This window comes from Colius striatus, chromosome Z (genome assembly GCF_028858725.1).
Source record: "Colius striatus isolate bColStr4 chromosome Z, bColStr4.1.hap1, whole genome shotgun sequence".
NCBI classification, from domain to species: Eukaryota; Metazoa; Chordata; class Aves; order Coliiformes; family Coliidae; genus Colius; species Colius striatus.
This window is the reverse complement of record NC_084790.1, coordinates 48,614,153-48,632,554: the sequence shown is the minus strand read 5'-3', so window position 1 is coordinate 48,632,554 and position 18,402 is coordinate 48,614,153. Positions and strand designations below refer to the sequence as shown.

Below are 18,402 nucleotides of genomic sequence, written 5' to 3'. Positions count from 1 at the left end.
GCTTTTGGCTTGGTAACAGGGGGAGCGGGTTGCAGTGAAGACCCTCCCCCGGCTCCTAGGTTCAGACCCACCTCCGGCCCGGCTGGGCCAATCTGGCGCCTCTGCGATCACTATTTAGGGGACGGGAATTTGAAATGCGAGTCGGGAGGTGGAGAGTGATACAAGATGGAGGCCACCACGCGGACCCTTCAGCCAGAGAAGGAGGAAGGAACGAGAAGCAGTAGACCGGAGACCCCTCTGTAAGCCGTGGCGAGAATACAAGCTGTGCCCCTGAAACCTATGGAGATTCGTGGCAAGACTGAGAGCCACCAACAGCTCCGTGTGGGTGAGCCCGGACGGGCGGGGGACTGTGTGGGGAGACGGCCATGGCCCAGGCCGTGTTGGAGAGCCTGCGCGCCGCAGAGCAGCCCCACACGAGAGGCAGAGAGGAGCTGCAGCCTTTGGAATAAGTGGGCATCGGTGCAGCCCGTGCAAGTCTGCCATGCTTGTGAGTTACCCCACGGACTTGCAGGGAGGACTGGTGTGGAGTTCACCCGTCCTGAGGAGGGACAAACGGCAGAAGCTCTCGGAAACCGACTGACTGAACCCCCCCCACTGCCTGCCCCCCCGAACCGTTCAGGGGGGGGCAAGGTAAAAATGCCGGGATCAGGGCTCTGAACCCGGGAAGAGGGGAGGGGTGGCAAGAAGGTGTTCTTAAAAAGGCTGGTTGGACTCTCCATTGATGTATTACTCTGGGTTGTTTCATTTTGGTTATGTTTTGGTTGATTTTGCATTAAATTATTTTCTGTTTTCTTCCCCAAAACCGAGTAGCCTGGTCTGTTTTGTCCTGAACCTTAAGCGGCAATTAAGCCCTCCCTGCCCTCGAGCAATCCTCAGCCTCTTCGGTACTCGAGGCTAATCGTGGCCTTTGTTCCCTGATGGGCCTAAACCACGACAGCATATAATGATCTTGAATCTATGTTCAGTTTTCTTTAAGTGTGAGGGTGAGAGGAAGTTGACCTCTTTGTTACATGCAGAAAATACAACAGGGTTTCTTTAACTTACAGATTCAATGTCAAGTTTCTGTAAGCTTAAATGCAAGAGTGATGAAAGTGTAATGCTATGGAGGAGGTCCTGAAACAGATGTGATGGCATCAAAGGAAGAGGGAAACCTGGCAAAGATGTAATAAGGTTAGGTAACTCTTCCTATAACAATACCCTTTGCAGAAAAAGAAAATAATTTCCCAAATAGAGGAACTCAGAGTGCTTTAATCATTAATTTCTCTCTCAAAGCCACAACAATAAACTTATTTGTTTTACTTGAAAATGAGCAAATGCAGTCACTGGTACTTCCACTTCAAGTATCCTGGCTGCTTGCCTTGACTTACCCGCTTATGAAGACGTTCTGCTTCCTCCTGATATGCAGCAAGTTGTTGCTTCCATTGTTTGACATTGGCAGTGGACTCCAGCAGGGCTGCTGTGAGCTTAGCGTTGTTACCCTTGAGCGTAGCCAGCTCTGCCTCCCAATGCTTGCTGATTGTCGAACTGCACAGACAGGATGAGAATGGTTAGAGCTCCCAAATATCAGCCTTTTTTTTCTTAAAATGCCTCTTTTTGGTTTTTTTTTTCCCCCAACATATCCAGGAAAAATACAATTATGCAACAAATCTATGTCTGAATTTGCAAATAAGAATACAAATGCTCATACCAACAAAACTATAAATTCAGAAAACATAGGCATATAATTGGAAAATAACTTCTACTCTCCCATTTCAACAGGATATTTTTTAAAAAATAAAACCCTAAGGGTGATGAAATCTACACCAGTTTTCCAAAATCAATAGTGTGTAATTCCAGAATTTATATATATATATATGATTAGTGACTTTTACTATATATGTTTGTAGTGAGAGTACTTTTTTAATCTATTACTTTATTAAATACATTGAAGAAAATTATCTGTCAACAATTGGATTAAAGACAGCAACGTAGTGCTTTGGAATTACAGCTTAGTTGTTTTAATGCAAATCTTCTATCCCTGAAATATCCCTTCTTTATTAAATACTGGATATGACTTGTACTCATAAAACTCAAAGATCTTGAATTTAACACTGTAATATAATTAATATGCCTTTCCTCAGTAATATCAGCAATGAGACTAAAGACCAAGGAGCATAGAGATATTATTGTTTTATTGCAAAGAGGAAGCTGATGTTGGGGTTCACTGGAGAAGTTTATGGAGGAATAATCCTTGCCTATAATTTAGTTATTCTCTGAGCAAACACAGAGCTTTAATTTCCACAGGTAGCTTAAGACTCTATCTTTGCACAGAATATGCAAGTGAAAAATATCTCAGACACATCAGTTGAATGTATCAGTATGCAGAGAGCTCATTTATGTTTACTCATGTAATGCTAACAGAATGTGAGGTGCATATCTACGTGCTAAATACATACAGAAAATAACTTATTTTGTCTAATCAGCTTACTGTTAAAGGCATTGTTGAAAACCAAAGATAAGTAACTCTAGCCAAAATAATTTTATATACAGGCTGGTGATGAATTGGAATTAACTAATGTAAAAAAACCCCATAATCTAATTATTACAATAAATATATTTTAACATGCTTAATTAAATTATACATTATTACTATTTTGCATGTAGGTTTGCAGGTTTACTTGAACTTTGTACATATGAACAATGACACGTTCTGCCACCCTTTTGTCCACCTGGTTTATTTTTTCCACTTCATGCATACACACAGCCCATCCCACCAAAACATATTTGAAAACCATATGAGTCCTTTAAGTGATCCTTAGGTGCTGATAATCAACCAGCTACCACAGAACATTCATTACTAATTCATATCACACCTAGTGTTTCACTAAAACACAATGTCTGATCCTGCCACACTCTGGTATTTCCTTCTAAATGCACTGCTTCGTCTGTATTCCTATACATCACTGAATAGGAATATAAGATCCTTCAAAAGAGGAATACGAGTTCTTTCAAATTGCTCTAGCATTTCATGATCTAGTCAACAATTCCAAAGTTCACCACTGGAAACTTTACATCTTACGTGACTAAACTAAAATAATGATAAGCATACTTCATCAGGGAAGATTGACTCACGTATTAAAGAAGATGAGAACAAACTTCTGTAAGGTCTACTGTTCTATTTCTCCAATCAGATTTATTTTTTGCTTACGGTAGCACAGCAGATCAAAAATTCCGTAAGAAATATGCCAGAAAAATCTAGTTCATTATCATATTCATAATTCCTCCTTGATGTTCTGACCTGGCAAACAAATACCCATTCCAGCCATTTCATGCAAGTGAGCAGTTCTGTTTAGTAGTCCTGCCATAGTATTTCCAGAGGAAATGCTGAGAAACATATGGTTCAGACACAATGAGAATTGTGTGTTGGATGCGAAGATGCTGGGGCTAACACCCAGGAGAGGCAACACACAGATCCAGAAGCTGAAGAACACACATGGAAATTTCAAAGGGGTCCAACAACTGCCAGAGCTGACGGCCAGAATTTTGGTGGTGTAACAGCTACACTACACTTCCTTGGGATAGGTATAAGAGGGGTGCACATACTCTTTCTCTCTAAAACCTTTTAGTTAACTCCTATTTGAAAGGTTTTTTTGCTTAAAGGAATTATTTTGTCCTCTATGCATTACATTTTTTCATAGGAAATAAACACCACTCTGTCAGGTTGTTGTAACATTTGTAAATATCTAAACCAAACCCAAATCATTCCTCCTGTGTTCTGGAATTATTTTCTCTAGAAAGCACATGAAACACAAATGTTTACTCAGTGATAGTGATTCAAACTACAGTGGAACTGCTACCAGAACACCTCTCAGATTGGCACTGTGGTGTAAAGAGCAAAGCTGTATGTATACACTTGGGGACACAGGCATACACATTTTCAGTCCTATGGTGCACAAATTCAACCTGCATATGTTTTGTTTTGTTCTGAAAGCCATCAATCCCTTTGCTGGCAGTGTCATAGCTTTATTTTTTCAGACCTGTCAGAATTAACATCACTGCCAGCCTGGCAACTTGAGGTTTCAAGACAGCCCTCCAAAAAAAAGAGATATCTACCAACCTTTTTAAAATATCCTAACAGAGAACAAAGCCTGGTCATTTACCTCTTGAAACTTCTGAAAAGAAGCAAATACACATCACTACATTAGTGCCAAAAACAAGAGCAAGAATGGACCTCTAATGGATAATGGCGAAACATGAGTTTTACTGGCTCAGTTGATCATGCTATACAAAAAAACGCCTTCAGAATAGAGGTCTGACTGCATGGAAAATTATCTTTGCAATGACAAATGCTCATGGGATCATAAGCACTTGCTAACAAGCAAAAGGTCAAAACTCTTCCCAATCTCCAATCCTTTGTGCTGGCCACAGTATCCGGTGCATGTGTCAAATCAGGCATGGCCACAGTTAGCACAGCGCATGGCATTCCACCATCAAGACAAAGAACTTAAAGGCAAGTATGGAACATCTACGGCACCCGGTAATTCAACCACTACCACAAAACACTCCTAGAACAACTACTGGCTAGCCTCATACAGCCTAACTGTGACACTCCCTGAAAATTAAAGTAGGAGTCAATGGTATTCCCTAGGTTTAGGCATTCTGATCAATTAACATCAGGCCAATCTCCTTTCTCGTTGGGGATTAGTTACAACCCCAGTAAGTCACTGAGGAACAGCTTTGCTATCTGTCCATCTGTGACCTGAATAGAGTGCCAGAGGCTATAAAGACATGATTATCTTTCTCTGCAAAGTAGGTCACTTAAGGAAAATTAATCTGAAAAGCCCCGGTCACCACATTTAGCCAGTTGGAGGCTTGCAAAGGGGGTGGGGAGCACATGCTAATGAACCGCATTCAGGACGAAGTTATCTTGAGAGATGTTTTCATGAAAAAAAGAGAAACAAAGGCAGCTCAAAATCAAGAGATGTTTTCTGCTTTTTGAATCAGTGTTACTTACTCATTGTTTGCGGAGTTGTGTGCAGTACCAACACTATCAAACATGGTTTAAGCTTTATTTCAGATTTATAGAAATAAAACGTGTGCAGAAATCTGTGTTATTAATATTTTATGGGTTTAAATATTGGATTTGTTGCATAAAGCGAATTAATTTAAAACCTGGATTTCTTACTACAGTGTAGTCATGGTTTCAAAGAACTGCAGTTACTCAAGAGCACATAAACTGTTTTCTTCAAGTGTCACTGTGATCTACACTGCAGGTGTATGGTGAGCAGTGCTGTCTTCACATACCAGAAGTGAAGAGGAGTTCAGCCATGTTGAGAATGGAATGCTTTCACTATAAAATTTGGCATCTGGTATAGTAACTAAATCCATAAAACTTGACAAAAAACCTGACAGAACAGAATCTCTGTCACTGGTGCACAGATTATAAATAGTGGCATGTGTTGGAAACAGCCCAAGTGTCTGGTGGAGTTGAGCATTACCAAGCAGCGGGAGAGGTATGTCAACCAGCTGGTAACAACACATTAGTGGTGCTGGCAGCAAGGGGGTGATCCTTTCTGACAGCCTTGCTTGTGAGCCTTATGGAGTAGCTCTTTGCGCATAAGGAAGCAAAGAGGGATAGTGCATAATTTGGTTCTGTTGCAGTAGTATTCAAGAGCTCTAGTGAACTCAAGCAGTGTAGCTGCTTCTCTTTGGAAGTGTAAGGCAAGCATTTAGATGTATGTAAAACTCCTTGGTTCATTTGGGAAGGAATTCTGCACAAGGTCCTTATGAAATTCTCCACCTGAGACAAGCTTCAGTTAGACCTGAGGTCCCAAGCTACAACAATGAGATCTCTGCAATGGGCTACAGCTGCTATTGCCTACAATGGAACGACATGACTGTCTTACTGGAGATGTTGACTCTGCTGGCACAGAGGATGAGTGCAGCATCCCTCAAGGTATTCTTAAAAGCTCACAAGAATTCTCCTCTCAGTCATGGTGAGAGTGACAGCTAAGCTTCTCATTTCATATCCTGATATAGAAGAAATTTTAAATAGGGGTTTTGTGAATTCCACCCCTTTTCAGAGATTGCAAAAGACATCTTCTGTGACCATCTACTAAAGTGCAAAACTACCTCATGATAGAAAGGATTTAAACACAATGGTTTTCGAGTTTGTCCTGCTGCTAGTACCAAGTACAATACACCCTTGGCAATGATATGGAAACTTCTTCCTCTCCTGAACATTTAAAGCAATACTAGAAACAGAAAGGGGTTTTGCTATTTTTTTAACTACACATAATTAGGAGTCCTAGAATGGGTAGGAAGCTGAAGAGCAAGCAGTGAAGCGTATCACATACTATCTCACCATTCCAGAAAGAGGCAAGAAAAAGAGTTTTGAACCGTTCTGCCATTTCAGTCTTTGTACAAAGTGTATGCTTGTACTAGCCCGGCAGATTTAGCCACTCAAGACTACAAACTTATGAGGGACACGGTGTACTACAGTATAGTTAAACAATGAAAGATTAGCAAACCATGAAATAAGAATGACAGTTTTTGTAAGAAGAAAACTTAAGAAACAAACAAAAAATGTCTCCTTACAGCTACTTCTTACTGTCCTACCTGAAGTTTCGATTACATGGACACATAGACAAAGAAGTCTTGTTTGATGAACTCAAGTTTATTTTAAAAAAATCCTCTCAAAGTTATAATCAATAGATAATTACCAAGAAATTGCTTTGAGTTAAATATTTTGAGGACAGTGAAAAATTAATTAATACTCAAAGAGATCCTCGTCCTTAATTAGAGTATTCTAAGAATTTGTAGCAAAGGAGGATTGCTCCCCTGGGGAGTGAAGTAGGAACATTAGTGGAGCATGAAAGATCTATTCTTCCCTTTGGGATAAGGAGTATCTACATGTTCTCAATGGTAGTTACATCGACATGAAATCGGGGAAACATAGTTGTGAATTTGCACTTTAGATTGGCTAAATGACAAACTTCATCATAAAGAAAAGATGAAGGAGGCCCCTGAAGCACACCATGCTTTAAATGAAGTGACTAATAATAAAGCTACATATACTACTGGAAAGTGAGAAAGACAACAGAATAGCTGAAATCAGCAGGTGAGAGCATGAATTTCTGAGAGTCCCTCATTCCCTCCAAATGTTGTACATTTATCCTGCTCCAGGATATATTGTTTTGTTTTGTTCTGCACATTCATTTGCTCAGAGCTACAGCACACAGAGAGCTACGGTTTGCTTCTCTGTCAGCGTAGAAGATAGAAATGCAGAAGCTTTTTCTGCAAATTTGGGCAATTTAGAGCAATATGGAGCTATTACAGATTTCTCTTTTGAGGTGTTTCATACACCATCTTTCACTTCATAGAATCATAGAATCTTTTCAGTTTGACCACACTGTCGGATTCTGAACCATCCAAAGTCCCTACACAGCCCAACAAGAGAAGTGTTGCCTTTCCAGTTCTGTTACAGGAAGTCCTGTTTTTAGGTATCTCTTGCACTATGCATTACCAGCTCACTGGGGAAAGGTCACTATCTTTGCAGACCTGATGGATGAAGATGACCAAAGAGGCTGTGTAATGATACGTACTCTTTCCACTATATACCAGACCACTATGCAATGCAAATTGGCAGCTATAACCTATTCAGATCCAGTATCTAAATCCATGTTCTGTATGTATTTTGTAACATAGCCTTCATGCATTACAGGGCCCACACAAACCACCACAGGTGGTTGCAATGACCAAGCATCTGAAAGGCACTCCACAGGATGCCAAAGATTGGATATTTACACAAAATTAATGCTTCTGCTACAATCCCTATCACTCAGTGACTTAAATCCTAGTCCTGACCTAAGTTAAAGTTGGGGACAAAAAGAAAAGTCAGTCTTTTCCACAAAAAACTACTAATGAAGTTTGCAAGCTTCTGGTATTATCTGCTAGTGTGTGCTGGGCAAGTTTATGTAGGTGACCTTTAAACTCTATTCCTCATTAAAATTACACTGTTAAGGACAGTTCTGTGCATGTCTTTTGTATACTGTAGAACAATGTAGAAGACTTGTATTTAACCTGAATCATCACAGTAGCACTAAGAAAATAACTGATTTCTCTAAAGGAGCTAAACTTGTGTTTTAATTTTATACTTTTTAAAAGATCTCTTTGTTCTCTTAGCAATTTAATTTTATATAGTAAAGAGACACTGGGTTATCTCTTCAGGAAAGACATAGAGCATAATCCAAAATCAGTAACTCCGTCTTACAGCTTTCAGCCCCTTGCAAGAGCAGGCATGGCTAATTAATTTCTAGCTTATTTTGCACTACATATCAAAACCTTGTAGACCTAACATTTATCACATACTCTGAAAAGTTTTAAGATTTATCCTTGCTCCCTTACTGAAATTGCTAGTAAGTATCATTGCAAGAATTTCATTCTCATGCCTGTAAGACCTTGTGGGCCTAAAATTTTATCACATACTATGAAAAAGTAAAAATATTTGCCCTTGTTCCTTTACTGAAATCACTTATCGATATCACTGGAAATGGTTTATTATCGTGCCTGTAATGTATCTTGTATTTTTCACAACTGATGCCCAGGAAATTTTTTTTAGTGCATTAAACATTAGGTATAATTCTTTGCTGTTGCTACAGTGCTGAATACTTCAAGTATTCCAACAAAACTGCATTTTCAAAAGTAATCTGTTATTTAGGAACTTACATCCCATCTTCTAAAATTACTAGGTATTTTGCTGTGAAGAAAATATAACTGACTTGGGCTCCTACGGCACTTAATCACTTCGAGAAAGCAATTAGGTAATGTGGTTATTGGCAAGCCAGATACCAGGACACAGTGACTCTGACACTAAAATGATCTGAATTATAATCACTTTCATTCTGGAACTCATTTGTATACACAAGAATCCAAAGCATTTTAACTATAAATTCACACTTCAAATTAATTTTGCTGAGCCCCCTGCCTAGACAAAACCCTATGTTTCTTTCAAAAGTCCTACCTATAATAATAATTTGTGCATAGATTGAACCGATCCACACTCTGTCAGCACTGTAAGAGAAGAGAATATTTGACTACTCTATGCTTCTCTCACCTGGGTTCCCTTTTATTGAGTGCTATTCAGACTTTCACAGTTTCTCTGAACTGTGTTCTTAATTACACCTCTGTGAGTCTACGAATCTTCCCTAGCTTCACCACAAAAATGCTGTGGTAGAAATGACAAGGAACAACTCTTTTTCCAGTGGCCATACCTCCACTCAAAAAGCCCTGAGCTTCTGAAGGCCATACGGAATGGAGAGTCTGCACTCTACAAACCACCCTGGTCCATGTCAGCTGCCCAGACAGATCCTAAGCACAGCTGGCACATCGGTTTAGCACTCTTCCACCTCTACAGTCTTGCAAGGCCTTACTTGATGTGCAAACCTTGCATGCCTATCTAAAACATTTCTGGGCACACAACGCAATCCATGTTCTTGTGCAAGGAGAATATCGCTCCTTGGTTGCAATGCAGCCCTCCAACCACTGCAGCTATGTGGAACTGGAAAACGGCTCCATACAGAACAGTTGCTGTGTCTTACAGCCACAAAGACACTGTATGGGCGCAAAAGTGATCTAGTGTCATTGCTGTAATGTGGGAATGGTTCAGCTCACAGCCCTCAGCAACAAGGTCCACTTTATTTAGCTATATAGATGTGGACCATGAGCCTGCTGCAGCTACAGGCCGGTTCTACAGAGCTCAGCAGAGATTTCCAGCTTTGCAACAATAGAGAGAAGATAGTAAGAGCTATGCTCTGAGCAATTGAAGTCACATTTAGAGAAGTGAGGTGGCTAAACATACCTCTGCCAATACTGTAAATCTGACATACTCCACATGCAAAGGGTGCATATCCTTAGCACAAGCCTCTGGCTCCACTCCCAGATATTGTCACAGCTTTCACTGGAGTGTCTTGTGCTTCTGCTGAATACAGCAGCTGTAAGAGTGGCTGAATGTGAAAGACCTGCAAGTGTCAGTTTCAGATCTCATCTGAACTTTCTGTTAGTGATACCATGAGATAGCTCAGCCTCTATGACCTCTTAATGCTGCTTCCTGTCTTACTTTCATAGCAAACACTGAACTGAGCAGAACAAACATGACAGCTGTAAGTCCTCACAACTCCGCCACCAGGAGTGACCTACAGAAACACTCTTCTGTGACTAGGCTGCTGCATAAAGATTCCAAATTCTGACTTTTTGGCTCCCACCCAGGTAGTGCATTAGGTTATCTAAGAATATCAACTAATAACTACTGGTGCAATTCATTATCATTTCAATTCATTACAACTGCCAGATTGCTTATCCCAGAAAGTACAATGACATGCATTAATTTCACAATTAGTGCAGGGGATGAATTGTCATTTTACATGGTGACAACAAAAACATTGTATTCCATTATGGGAACAGAAGCTATGTCAGAGCATAGCAAATTTCACTGAGCTTTATTTCTCTCCTGTAGCCATATGATTACTTAAGAGTCAATAGCCTGTGTAAAAAGCCCAAAAAAAACCACCTATGGAGCTGTTTCAAGTACTTTGAAGAACAAGCAGTAAGTCACATGAAGTACATGATCATTGTGAAATATTTATTGACTGTATAGTTTTGAGCAAAACAATTTGCAAGTGAGTTGCAATGCTCAGAAGTGGATAATGCAACCCCTGGTTGTTTTCTTTTCTTCCATCTCAGTTTTTAAAGAGAATGAAAGCATTAAATTTGCCTTGTTTCTTTAAATCAAATCTGAACCCCAGAAAGGCCTACATTTCTTGCACTATGCTGATCCTAGAGTCAAATTACTAAAAAGAGATTCAACGGATGAAAATAATCACATTTAATACATGGAAAGTCTCAGATACCAGCACTTTTTCTATGAACTATAGGTCAATATTCTGAGGAACTACTCCCTTTACAAGTTTATCTCTCCCCTCTACTGTAAAACATCTCAGGTTTTAAGAATTAACAAGGCACCTTCCTTAATTCACTGGCAGTCATTGGTTCTTTTTTACACAGTCTAGATGAAATGATCTTAGGTTTCCTTCAGCTTCAGTATAATGCACAAGTCAGACAATTTAGCTCAAAAACTCAGCTTGAAGTTAAAAATACAATGATTTACAGACCTGCTATACCCAGTTCACCAATTTATGCAACAGTCTCAAAGAATATAAAGCTTGGCTCCCCACTTCTCTCTCCACCTCATCTAACTTATCACACACAAAAGGGATGCCAAGAGTATAAAGCTGCACGTGAGTTTTGCTAGATGTGAATTCACAGACTGCAGAACCAACGCTGAGCTCCTAGCCTTTCATGAGGCTATGCCTATGTGCCGTGGCAGTTTCAGCATGTTTGTTTTCTAGTAATGTGAGCTGTACTTCACTTTCCCTGATAGGACATCTAGAGTAGGAAAAGGGTAGGGACAACAGCACAATGTGAAGACATTTATAAGCCAGCTTTCCTGAGCCTCCTGCTGTGCTAAATTTAAGCCCCAGCACAAATGATCCCTAAAGTGCTGAAGCAGAAATATACTAAAATCCTGGGGAGCATCGAAAGAAAGTGCTACACCATTGGTGTTGTCATGTAATTACATTAGTTTCAAATTTCAAAGTATTTCCTAACTACAGTGAACAGGTAAGACGCACTCATGCAGAGTGATCAGTTAGATCACACTTCCAGCATGCAGGAAACTCTTTTAGCTATCCTCTTGAAATTTAGACCAGCTTAATCTGAACGTATCACCTACATGAAAAGGATTTGGCTTCTATACGTATTTTCACTATACTGAGTGGAAAAGGACTCCTATTTTTCTTCCTTTGGGAAACCACAGAGTAGGATAACTTACCACCATTCAGTCAATTCAGTTTCAGGGTTTTGGTTTGTGTTGGTTGTTGGAGTTTTTTTGTCTGAGCCATGCTGTTTAAATAAAATGATTTCTCAATTTCCTGTGTGGTTGCATTCTCCCAAAAAAATCGTTTTCACCACTCTAATCTTGAAACCAAACCCTCTGCATTTCATGACAAGAAGACAGAACATCATTACACCACAGTGTCAGAGAGTAAAATCTGCAAAGGCAACAACCTTACAACCAAATTCATGATAAGAAATGGACCACATGTAATGTTTTATGATTGTGTACTTGAGAAAACAGAGTCCTAGACAACCTGGACATTTTATTTCAGTACTGTCATCCAGCTTCCTTCATTTGCCAAATGGCTTAAGCGACAATTAAAAAAATCCCTCTTACATTTTAGTTTATTGCTGACTTGTGCCAACCCAATTCATTAAAGACAAAACTTGATGGCTGCTTGGTGTCACTGTGAAGTACTTTGATGATGCTTATGAATTGTCAGTTGTCCACATTTCACCAAAGTGCTATTCAGCAACTTAAACTACCCTCAGCAGAGCCTCCTTTTATATGATCAAAACACTGATCAACACAAACTACTTTCTGCAAGTACTACAAAATGTCACAGTGATACTAAAGAAACTCGTAAGATGAGATTCTTTAGGTGCAGAATACTCCCCTAAAGCATAAAGCTGACTGAAAACTACAGGAAGTACGTTATCTCCATTTAGCTCTATTCCTCATTTCGTTCTTCAAGCTCTTACTTCAAGAAGATAATACATTACTTCCTATTTTTGACAGATAAAGTATTCCACTTCCATATTTATCTGTGCCTGTTCCTAACCTCTACCTGTGTTTGCAGGAAGTAGGTTGATGCTACTGAAGTTCCACTGCAAGGGGTCTGCTTACTACAATGCAACAGAAAATAACCAATATAACACAACTATGTTCAATGACACAACTTTTTCAGGGGAAGCTTGTATGCTGTTTGCGCATTCAGCCACAATCTGAAATGGCTTTCACTCTACTTTTCTAGGAGCTTATGCAATCTGGACAGGAATCATCAACTGGAGAGTAGGGAGAGTAAATGAAGGAGCCCACCAGGGAGGATAACAGCAATGCTGGGGAACACGACACTGTGTTGCCTCCATGGAAAACAAGAAACACAACTCTGAAATATAATGTTGGCAAGAGGTACGACTTAAGGCTGTACCTGGTAAAGCTGGCTCAGTGAATGAAAGCTGTCTTCCCCAGGTCTGGATGTCTAAAAGCTAAGAGAAGTTAGGTATCATCAGGCCTGTCTAGGTGCCCATCTAGGAGGAAATGCATGAGGCATTACAGAAGCCCCACATTTTGACCCCCTAAGCTCATGCTCCATCTCTACTTCCTTTTAACCCAAGCAGAATTTGACACACCTATCTCATATCTTCAACGGGAAAAGAATCTGTAACTTAAATATTTGTTGCAAGCTATCATTAGCTCTGACTTTCATGACCAATGCCCTAGGAGAAAGTTATCTAATTGATTAAAAGTTACCTAATTTTTAAATCCATCTAAGCATTTTATAAATGGCAAAAAACACGTAGCACATTATAAGTGAATCAACAATTCAAAATGCATCAAGACTTAAAGCCAAAGCATTCCATGACTTTAGATGTTTGGCATCTTCTAACTCAGGTCAGATGCAATGTAAATTTTACCCTATATTTAATAGCATCCCTATAAATGATAGTAGGAATAAAATGAATGATGGAGTTTCAAGCTTAAACATCTGTAAAAGATGGTGCTAGCCAGATGAGTTTCTGTTTCCGGACTGTATCTCTTCTCCAAGAAAAGGGAGCAGTTAAGAAGGGAGTAATACAAAAAGTCCAAACACAACATAAGAACCCACAAAGCAGATTGATCATTTGTTCTCCAGTGTGAGTTGTTAAAGGATGAACGTACATGCTTGTAAGTCCAAGAAAAACGAGTTCTACATTGTTTCAAGAGTAGCAACTGTTTAGTCATTAATGTTGTCATCATAGTTTTACACTTATCATCAGGTCTTCCAGGCAGCAGTGAAACCGTAATCACATAGCATGCATAAGATTTTAGAAGTGGGTATCTACCTATGTATATGTGCAGTTTCTCATATGAGAAGTTGATCTATCTCATGATTCAGCACTACACCTGAGGCAACAAAGAAGGCTGAGTAACCTGTTAGTGTCAGGACTAAACTAGTATCAATCAGATTAATTCAGTGGAGCTTCACCTTCACTAAAAGTATTCAGTTACCTTCCGCTCCTTCTCTCCTCCTGCCTTTCTTAAAAGACTTCATTTAAGTGTTCCACTGGGTTTGGCTTTGCTCCCTAAAAAACTCAGACGAGGCATAGCAACACAGAGATCTTTCAGAGGAGAAGGAAAGCAGGCAAAAGAGATGTTACACCAGGTGCAGAGTACTGGGAGTATTGCAGAGTATTCCAAATCACTGGCCAAGTGATTCTGAAACACAAACAGCCTCATTTGAAAATAGCTACTATCTGGAAGGTTTGGGTTTTTTGTTTTGTTTTGCTGGAATTCTGTTTTGTTTGGGGGTATTTTTGTTTCTTCCAGGTGACGATTCTAGCTCCTAACTTCTCAGTATGGCAGCAAACTAGTTCCTAGTTTGAGCAACTGGATATGTTTCATCAAAAAACTCACACTTCACAAATATTCAAGAGAGCATGGCTTTAGGAGGTAGGTTTCTGTGGTCTTGATTAGACTAAGACTGTATTTTGAGAGAATATTGTTGCTATGAGTCATAACATTTTAATACACCAGAACTTACAAAAAGCCAAGTCTTCTCTTGCTTTCTGAGGTTTTTTTAAACTACTTTTTAGCCTGTGGACTTTGAACTCAAAAATGTTCAGCAGCACTTCAATTTCTTTTACTTTTAAGGAATACGGCAGAGGCATTGTACCATGTCAACAATGAATGTAAGTTATAGAAGTTCATTCATGTCCTATATATTGATTCTACAAATTAATCCAAAGTTGTCAAAAAGTGAAACCTGAGACAAGTAAAATAAACATTAATCAAAATAAGACAGTGGTGCAGATCTTTCTGCTGCATACTTAAAAGTAATCTGAAGACCACAAGTCTTCAGCTCTCTAGAATTATGTAACCCTTTCAATAAATTTCTATGTGCACGGGAATATGCACACTGAACCCCAAGTCTAGACTATTCTCCAGTTCCATTGAACAGAATCAAATTTGAGACAGAAAACAATAAATGAAAAAGTCTGGAAAAGTTTATTTAGAATTTGTTTGCCCATATAGATGGCTGAATAAGAGTTTTACTTGATGTTGTTAAAGACAAGTGGACTAAGTATTGCCCTTGAAATGGAGCAGTTACACACCAGCTACAAGGAGTATTTATCTTCTAATACAGACATTTGAGTGACTGTTGGGGCATAATTTGAAGAGGTCTCTCTGGAGACACAAAGCATGTGTCTGTGCAGATAGGTGCAAAATGTGTGATACTCTTACCTGCAAAACACACTGCCATGGGAAAGTTTTGTTACAAATAGCCAAAATTCCAGGCTCTGAAGAAAGCTCCCCATCTCCCATCTCCTCATCATGAATTACTCCCAGACTGAAGGTATGGGCATGAATAATTCACATTATCTCGGTCTCAATATTTTCAGGCAGCAACTTTCCAAAACAAGAAGGAAACAATTTTGAAGTTTGGGTGATCAGAGTTTGTGAAAAATCTGCTGGTCCTGTAAAAGATCCATTCTATCTTTGTTTTTCACAAAAGCTGGTTTTGAGTCATGGCTGTCAGAAAATTCATTTGAGACTCAGGTCATCAGTAAGTATGCAGGGTTCTTTTTCCCTGGTAAATTCAGGTGTTACTGGCTTTCTGTTCCTGTTTCTTTAACGAGTGGCTGCTAAATACCAAGCATGCACTGAGGCTTCCAATCCAAACAAGGCATAACATCTGTAGTTTCAAAGTATTTATGCCTTCCACAGGTGACTTTAAAATAAAAAGAAATTTCTCAAAGCAGCTAATATATTTTCACAGTGGTTTTTTCTAGAGAATAGTGCATTAAGACTTGCAGCATTTCCTTGATGTCTGTTCTTTTTGATAGGAATGACACTTCACAGTTTTGAAAAATTTGAAAAAACACCTGTTATGGTTGTAAATGCTGACCTAACTTCAGCAAAATTTACCCTGAGAGACCTCTGGTGTATCAAAGACAATAACTTGGACTCCTTCATAGTGTCCGGGGAAAGTTCAGCTCACAGCTTATGCCTAATTACTGATTGAAAGGTTTCCTATGTTGAAACTAAGCAATCAAAAACACTGATGGAAGTAAGGCAAAAGAAAACACAAGGTATCAACTGTCTACATAAGATCTTCTGCAAATATCGTTTTAATTCTTCTTCTTGAAAAGATGATTGCATGTTTGAGCTTACAACTCACAAACCAGCAGGTTCTAAACAATAAAAGTGCAAATCATATCATAAAACAAACCTCACAGATGCCTCTCAAATCTAAACAAGCATACACACTGGTAACAAAATGTACAACAGAAAAATTCATTATTCAAGTAAATTACTAGGGAAATGTAGAATAAAGAGATCAGGTCCTTCACCAATGCCTAAATATGACCAAAAAAAGTCATCGTGTGCTAAGACTCCTATAATGAAGAACACATTTCAGAAAGCTATATTCTTAAAAATACCTCATAAAATTAATGATTGTTAATCAATGGACATGATAAAAGAAAAAGCCCTGCCACTCACCCTACAGAATCTGATTAGTGTTAAGTATCATATACACCAATTCAGAGAGACAATATTTATAGCTACTGAAGTTTTAACAATCTTTTAAAGTCATTTGTACTTTGGATAGGCTGAACATAATGGATGTATTTTAGAAAACAAAAAGTTCATTCCTTAAGCAAGATAGTTTCTTTTTTTTCCCTCTCATTGTTACTGGGCTTTTTTTTCTTATGTATGTGATTAAAGCAGGAAAAAATACACAGTGTAAGTAGTACGATTTTGGTCTGGTTTTCTGGGGCTTTTTATGTTGTGGGTTTTTTTACAAAAAATATAAATTGCATAAGGATTATATTACTCTTCTAAGAACGTACTTCACAGATATGTTTCAATAGAGCTCACCTGTCCCTGAGAACATCATTTATATAATCTAATTTCAAACACCCAGCTCATACTGTCTGAATCACTCCTTAGAGCTCTCACTAAGTAAATGGCAGGAAGCAGGTAATTCACATGCTCCAAACTAGAACGTGCTTAGGTACACAAGCGAGATGGAGAAATTACTCTCTTTAGTGTTAGGCTATTTTTAGTTTTGGCTTTCATCCATTCCCTAGCCATTAAAATTAGCTCTATTAGTTGCAGAGTGTCTTCATTTTGAAGAGCTAAACAACATTTTGAAGAGCTAAACAACATATGCACTGTAACCATTCTTCCAATAGCAGATGCAAGTCTTCTCCATCAATCCTTCCATCACTAGAGACATCTTATTAAAATGCTACAGGATGAGCTTTATTATGCTGTGTTTGCCACGTTACTGGCTTAAAACCACCTAACGGTTCACCACACATTCCAAAGATACTTAAAAATTGTCACAATTGTCAGAGTGAAAAAAATTATATAAACACGAGGTAAGATGAAAGAATCCTTTCAAATTCATAATTTCCTAGCAATAACTTTTATTTTGAAGGACAGTCTATTTGAGCTAGATCCTAGCACGTTAGGCAGAATTGTGCGAGCACAGGAAGCAGCCAGAATTGGGTCAGAGAGCAAGGTGAGAGCAATCCCTCCCTGTGTGTTTCTTCCAGAGACCACCAGGCTTTGGCCAGTGGAGCACAAGAGGCTGAAGAACAGTTATGGCTATGACCTTCACAACATCAGACAAAAGGGTGAAGTCAAGACCTACATCTAAGTTGCTATGTTAACCAGTTCTTGGCTTAGACAGACAGCAGGAACATATCACCTTTGTGCTTCTTCTCTTGAGTGTGCCTCAAGAAATAATAATCCTTTCTCAACAGAGTAATTGAATTTACCAGAGTTGCTCTGGTGTGTCCTAAAATGTCACAGTTCATTATAGCACTGTGCAATGTGAAGACAGTTACTGTCTTTTATGTTAAAGAGAAACTTTTTTTAAAAGTCTCTCCATTCTAGACAGTTTTCAAAACCCAACTGCATAAAGCTTTGTGCAGCCTGATCTGATCTCGTAGCTGACCTTCTTTGGATTAGGAGAGCTTGGATTAGAGAGTTCCTGAGCCCGCTCACAACAAAAAAATTACTCTATGATTGGGTTAAATAATATTAAAAACCAATAATTACAAATATAAACTATCCTCAGGACAACTTGGTAAAGAAGCTATGCATGGCCCTACAAAGAATATCCAAATACTAGGATTTGAGTATAAATTCAAATTACAATACACCAGAAAAACTTTTCCTTAAAGCAAACTTTACAGTTCACCATGATTCACAAAGCACCTTTACTGTAACATAACTAAAATATTTAAGCTTGTACA

General features: G+C 38.9%; 1 protein-coding gene across 3 annotated transcripts in view; it reads right to left on the bottom strand.

Moving 5' to 3' along the window:
• The window catches only part of HOMER1 (homer scaffold protein 1), an 81,223-nt gene that overhangs the window by 19,821 nt on the left and 43,000 nt on the right, over nucleotides 1-18,402 (bottom strand). For all 3 annotated transcript variants that reach the window (XM_062019095.1, XM_062019096.1, XM_062019098.1), the window contains one exon: nucleotides 1,368-1,524. In XM_062019095.1, coding sequence (XP_061875079.1) covers nucleotides 1,368-1,524 — 157 coding nt within the window. The remainder of the gene's footprint in view (nucleotides 1-1,367; nucleotides 1,525-18,402) is intronic.